The sequence below is a fragment of the Vigna unguiculata genome, chromosome 3, assembly GCF_037176805.1.
Source record: "Vigna unguiculata cultivar grain cowpea cultivar isolate G323 ecotype 2 chromosome 3, ASM3717680v1, whole genome shotgun sequence".
Lineage (NCBI taxonomy): Eukaryota > Viridiplantae > Streptophyta > Magnoliopsida > Fabales > Fabaceae > Vigna > Vigna unguiculata.
The window spans coordinates 19583128-19590133 of NC_140794.1; the positions used below are offsets into that span (position 1 = coordinate 19583128).

General features: G+C 35.6%; 1 protein-coding gene across 1 annotated transcript; it reads right to left on the minus strand.

Moving 5' to 3' along the window:
• Nucleotides 1–3488: 3488 nt before the first annotated feature.
• LOC114179594 (cytochrome P450 78A5-like) lies at nt 3489–5902 on the minus strand. Its single transcript, XM_028065996.2, has 2 exons — nt 4803–5902; nt 3489–4419 (listed from the first exon to the last, which is right to left on the minus strand). The coding sequence occupies exons 1-2, from the start codon at nt 5802–5804 to the stop codon at nt 3826–3828; spliced, it is 1596 nt and encodes a 531-aa protein (XP_027921797.2). The 5' UTR covers nt 5805–5902; the 3' UTR covers nt 3489–3825.
• Between the last annotated feature and the right edge of the window lie 1104 nt (nt 5903–7006).

Genomic DNA, 7006 nt, shown 5'->3' on the forward strand with positions numbered 1-7006 from the left:
TGTTGAGAAATTGTTGGTGGCAAAGATTGCTTATGGGAGGTAAGTTGATTGATTTTGGGTTCATAATTCATGTGCACTAATGCTTATGATATAGATTCTTGGCATCTGATAGGTGTAGTATAGTTTGTTATTTTAAGATTGAATTTGTTGCTGTGAATATAATGTTGAAGTGGTTTGGTGGTAATATTATGTCCCTAATTTATAAGAGTAGATTTTGTATGGTTTATTGTTTGTATGGTTAAGGAAAAATTGAGTAGGTTTTATTATGTATCATAAAATGGTAGGTGCAGAATATTATGGTGTAGTGTGAGTGTAGGCTTTAAAAGATTGTGGTAAGTTTTACTAAGTGTCATGAATGTATTAGGTGCAATTTTGTTCTAAATTGGTTAAATTTAGTCTTTGTTGAATTGGTTGTGTTGAAGCAATGAATGATGTGCATGAAATGGAAGATTGAAAGGTAAGGAATAGAGTATTGTGAAGGTTTATGCATGATGAATGGTCATTTGGTTATTTGGTATGTTTAAGTGCTTTTGATGTGACCAAAATATGTGTTTTACACGGCTTTACGTATGTTGGGTGAGTGAGATTTTTCTAGTCTGCACAATTTTGGTAAAATTACGTTTCCTGGTTCATTAACCATTCGATTGAGCTGAAATTTTGACAATTCATTCGTAACATATTTTTCTTCATTTTTACCATTGTGATCTTCGTTGGGAGGGTTTTTACTTAAATCAATGTGTCACGAACTATTGCATGACACGTTTTAATATGCTTGGCGAGTGTGATTTTTCTTGTCTACGTGCAGTTTTTGTAAAATTTAGTTTTCAGGTTCGTTAACCGTTGGATTGAGTTGAAAATTTGATAGTTGATCGGTAACATGTTGTTCTTGAGTTTGACCAGGGTGATCGTCTTTTGAATATTTGTAGTTGAAGATATATTCAACACAAGATTGCTGATTTCTTTTCATATTGTATTGTGTTGATGCTTTTGTTATGATAAATTATGATAGGTCCCCTGTTTGTAGTATACAAGTTTTTGGACTTGATGAGTTGATGTATGGTTAATTATGTGATATGACATGATATGTATAGGTTTAATTACTCGGATGATACCCACTTTAGTACAGGTGTGTCAATTTGGTACCTGCTTTTAAAAAAGTGTCAATTGCATCCCAACTTTTGAAAAAGTACTTCAATTAGGTCCCTTTCAGATGGAGTTGACTAACGTCGTTAGTCAACGTACCACATGTCAGTATGACACTGACACTGACACGTGGCATTGTAATGCCACGTGGCACTGACAATGCCACGTGTCACACACATAAACCTGACACGTGGCATTTTTATTTTTTTTTTCAAAAAATTAAAAAAAAATCAAAAAAACCACAGACTGACACGTGGCATGTTGACTAACAACGTTAGTCAACTCCGTCTGAAAGGGACCTAATTGAAGCATTTTTTCAAAAGTTGGGATGCAATTGACACTTTTTTAAAAAACGGGTACCAGATTGACACACTTGTACCAAAGTGGGTACCATCCAAATAATTAAACCATATGTATATATATACATATGCGATGAGACAATATGAATTCTTTGATAACAATCAAGCCATGATGGTTCTTTTAACCAGAGGGCTTGGTTGAGTTTGGGTAAAAGGGTTTCTTTCAACCATAAGTCTTTGACATGAGCTTAGCAAGAGTGCTCTTACCCAAGTCTTTGTTGAACGTGTAGATTTGTTGCTTGTATGTTGAATTTATATTATTATGCATTGTTTTTATTCGTATAGCTCACCTTTCAATGTTTGTGGTTATGGTTTCCAACTGCGATGATCATATAACTTGTATTGTACGGGAGTAGATGTTAATGTAGATGCAGTTAGAGAAGCATAGTTGTGAGGAGCTTGGTGGGAGTTTGGAACTTGGAAGAAATTGTAATAAGTTTTCATTTGATTACTTAATTTGGTTGATTTATTTTAATGAGGTTTTATTTTGGAGAATAAAACTTGTTTCGGATAAGATTTTGGCAAGTGATTTTCGAGATACAAAGATACAAAGATAAAAAGAATCTCCTATTAATAGATTTGAGAAGTTGACTCAAGTCTAAATGGAAGAAAGAAATATACAAAGAATCTGAAACTAAAAAGCTCTAGAACTTTATTCAAGAATGACTAATCAGTTGTCAAATGCATGCACCTCTTTTTGCTTCATGAGCATGCTAGAGGATGCCTTGGTCCACAAACAATGTTCTAAGGTTACTCAAGAATCCAGTTGAAAAGCCAAAACTACATCCTTGCGCACTTTGATTTAATCTATTTACTTACATAATCAATTAAATTGTAGATGTTCTGCTACTTTGTAGAACAAGCTTGGTTTTAATCGATTATATAAGACCGAAAAAAGAAATATTTACTTGGCCTAAATATAAGACCGAAAAAAAGGCTTATTTACATTTTTACAATACTAAAAAAAGGAAAAGACAAGTTAATAAATTATTCTCCACAATAATAGAGTTTTTTGAAGTCCTTCCTCTTCTTACATTCACCTAACCATGATTCTAGTCAAAGGTCCAATGTGACTCCTTCCAGATGGTCCTTCGTCACAGTGTTAATCTGGCACAAATATTTATTGAAAAGAGTTAAAAGTTGTTTTTTTTTTTTACTTAGAACTTGCTAAATTGACTCTACCATTAGCTAAATCATTTAAAAATAGTTTTATGGTTTTTAATTTTTTTTAAGTAAAAAAAAGAAATCTTCTCTATTATTGTAAAGTGGATTTAATTGATTTTAATACCATTATAATTAAAAAAGAATAAGATTACACGTTATGTTTGTTAAAGTATGGTTACTATTTTATTTTATTTTTTCCCTAAGTTTTGGTTACTACTACAGGTATTTAAAGTTCAAAAAAATCTACATACATTCAGATAAACGTACAACTTGTTGGTGAAAGAAAACTAAAAAATAGCTTTTCTAACAGATCATGAGTAGACAGCAAATAACATTATTTACTTGCTAAAGTTCGACATAGAAAAAGCCATATTTATTTTTTATTTCTTTCAAAGATACGAGTTTAAAGTGTAATGCTTTTTAGCAGTTACGTATATATGCATCATAAAAAAATAGACAGCTAAAGATAGTGAGAACCAATAGTACTCGCTTTAATTTGAGAAATGATTATGATAAAGGCTTTGGTTAGTGATCAAGTTGCGGAGGGACATCTCCCGCAAAAATTTAGAACTAGATCTTTACAGTAAAACGATCTCTTTTATTCATATCAACTTCATAACATAAAGATGCCAATATTCCATGTAAAAATCTTGAATAATTAAGAAATGAGCCACATATATTTTTAAAAAAATAAATAAATTATGTAAAATTGTGCTTGCAGCTTAATTAATTACGCTACGGTTTGCAATCCGGTTTTCCCTAAAGTTGTGATATGAAAAAAAAAAACGAGAGAGAACCTAGAGAATTAGAAAATGGTGCATATCAAAGCAAAGCAAAGCAAATTCATTACATTACCTTACAATAATTTACATTTTACAATTTAGAGACATAAAACCTTCTTAATACACTCTCTTCTTACATCCACTTCTAGTCAACGAGCACTGGATAATTATTTACTTTAATAATTTGATACTCTTGAAAATAAAGTGAAATACAACTTAGAGATAAGTTTCATGATTAATCTCAAAGTATTTCACTACACATTTGAGTACCAAACTCATAAAGAAAAGAAGGAGAAACGATGACTTACTTTAACATCAAACATCGGATGCATTTAACATGGTTTGGCTCAAGGACTTACCACATTTTTTATTTATTTTTATCTACGAACCACTACGCATCGCAGAGGGGTCTTCATTTCCATGGAAAGCCTAAGGCATTCCGAAAGATCCACATGTTCCGCCGGGAGCCATGTGAAGTGGCGGAGAAGTTGCGCGAGCCAGAGATGGGCCGTGACCAAGCCCAAGGCCCTGCCCGGACACACCCTACGTCCAGCTCCGAAGGGGGCCAGCCTCAAGTCCGACCCCATGATGGAAACGTCTTCTGCTAAGAACCTCTCGGGCTTGAAAGCCCATGGGTCTTCCCAGATGGAGGAGTCATGCGATATTGCCCACATGTTAACCATGGCTGTTGTGCCAGCTGGCACAAGTACTTTATCCACGTGGACATCGTGGACCGCGAGGCGGGCCCACGATAGTAGTGGACCCGGTGGGTGCAGTCGGAGAACTTCTTTCACTATGGACTGTAGGTAAGGCAGGTTCGCAATATCCGAGTCTCGCACGTGACGATTTTGGCTGACGCACGTGTTGATTTCTTCGCGGGCTTTCTTTTGTACGTCTTGGTGTAAAACCATCCTGGCCATGACCCATTCTAGGAGTATTGCAACTGTGTCTGTTCCTCGAAATACCATTTCCTGCTCAAATAACAAGATCATAGCAACACATATAAGCACATCACATCACAGATTTGTGGTGAGTTCCAATCTGAATCTTTCAAAGACCGTTTATTCATAACATTACCTTACATCAAAGGCTTTTACTTGTGCATGCCAATTATGAACAAGAAAGATTATGTATTAATGTTTTTGTTTGGTTGTTTTGAGGAAAATGTAAGCTATATGGCGTGTGGAAAAGGATGCATGCTTTTATACGGTTTTACTTTATTTTTATTATTATTATTATTATTATTATTATTATTATTATTATTATTATTATTATTATTATTATTATTATTATCCATGGATGGAGGTCCACCGAGTGTGGGGTTTGGGAGAAGAAAAATAGGTAGAGTACTTACCCACAGAATAGCCACCATATCTGAATCATCCAACCTTTCTTCTTTGGGTAAGGATAACAAAGTGCTAAGAAAATCATTCTTCCCAACAAAACTCCCATCTCGTTTTCGCTCCTCCACAATTTGCCCCACAACACTAACCACCTTAGCCGCCAACTTGTGGCACCTTCTCTTCACCCCATGAAAGTCCAAAAACTTAAGAGGAAAATAATCTTCCAAGTTGAACTTCGCAATCAACTCGTACCCTTCCTTAACCATATCACCCAACTCCTCACTCTTATCATTATTCCCAAAAACACTCTCCAAAATATTCAACAGAGATCCTTCCTGAAGCATGCGCCGAATTTCCACCACCCCTTTCTCCTCCATCTCCTTCCACGCGCTCTTCACCATGTCATCAGCCACTCGCTGCCGGACGCCCTCCAAACCCTGAATCCTCCTCGGAGAGAACATATGGAACGCCGCGATCCTACGAAGCTGCCTCCAGTAGGTGCCGGAAGGAGCGAAACCAATGGCACGCTCAAACATGAGAGCGCGTGCGGATTCTTTTATGGGACGATCCGAAAACGAGGATCCGAATAAGATTTGTCTGGCAGTCTCGGGGTGGCTGCTTATAACAACCGGAGTGGGTCCCAGGCTGAACGCCATTATCCTCTTGGCATTTAACGACGCGGCTAAAGCAGCGAGTTTGGCGTGCGCCAGAGATCCCATTAGAGGCAGAGAGCCCAGTATGGGCCAGCCCATAGGCCCAGAAAGCTTTGCGTTTGGTTTTTCGTTGTTGGAATGATGTTGGAATCGATAGTTTCTCCATGCAAAACCTCCAGGGACAAGCCAGTAGTTAAGGGAAAGAGCGAAGAGGGTGACAAAGAGAGTGGCGAGTGGGGAAAAGGAGAGGGTGTTGTGGAATTGGAACTTTGTCGTTGTTGTCGGTGTAAGGGCAAGCGCTAGGGCAACAGAAACAAGTATCGAGGTTTGGAAGGAGAAGAATGTTGTCGTGGGTTTCATGTTTGGTCAAAATAGGAAGAAAAATAGAGGAAGATGGATGGACAGGGAATTGTTGTTATACTTTCAGAGATGGACGTGTGTCATGGGATGTAGAGAATGTGGGGATCAGTTGAATATATAAGCACGGAAAGTGGATAAGTTAAACAGCCTTGGTTAAGGTAACCATGGTTAAGAACTAACAAGCCCAGGTGCTATCAGGTTATGACGTGTAAATATTCCTATGAACTTGCATACAAACATCCCAACTTTATGTCAGTATCACACTCCATCTTCTTCCCTTCCCTTTTTTTTTTCTTCTCTCTATTTTTTTTTTTATAAATAAACACACCCCTCCACCCCTTCATTTAAAAAATAATAATAATAATAAGAATTCAATACCAAATGTCGATCTGCCTTATACATTATTTTAAGGTACTCTGAATTTAACACTTCTCGAGTAATTCGACTGGTAAAATACATTTCAGCCTTCCAGTTTTGTTTTGTAATCCAATCAAAGTAATCATTTTTTATATCAGTATGCAAAATTGATACACTGGTAGTGTGTAAAAACAAATATTATTCTAAAAAATAGAAAGTGTATTTGATTTAATTAGTTTGACCAATGACTAACTACTGAAATCAGCGTCACAGTATCCTCTCGTATTATATTAATTAATGTAATAATAATTAAATGTCGTGTATGTTGAATTAATGTAATTTAAGGATTATATTTTGATGAAATGTACTTACAAAATTCAGGTATTGTTGAATGATTATAATAGTTTGACAATCACAACAACATTGAGAGAATAAAATAAAGAAAGAATATTCAGATGCATTATCCTTATTATTTTTATGTACATTACTTTAATTTGCTCATATTTCATCTTTTATAGATTACCTTTATATTCAATTTCTGTACTTATTTATTTTCAGATACGGTTAATAAATCATTGCGACCTGACTCAAGCTTCGTGTCTATCCATATACGGCTTTTTTATGAGTAATGTCACCCCCAAAACATTGGCCCAATTTCTTGGAGGCTTTATGATTAGGATAAAAGTGGAGATTTTTTTCGGCAAACGTTAATATACTACTTTGAATTATAATATACAAAATGTGAAAGGAAAAAAGAAAAATATTTTGGAGGGAAATTTACTTTTTGAATTCTTTCAACTTGTTTCGATCTGACTCAAGTCCATCAGGTAACATCATTATTAGAA

Excerpts from the sequence above, each read along its gene's own strand:
- LOC114179594 (XM_028065996.2), bottom strand. The coding sequence starts at position 5,804 with ATGAAACCCACGACAACATTCTTCTCCTTCCAAACCTCGATACTTGTT. Across the intron at positions 4,420-4,802 it reads ATATGGTGGCTATTCTGTGG|GAAATGGTATTTCGAGGAAC; the intron begins GTAAGTACTCTA and ends TTATTTGAGCAG.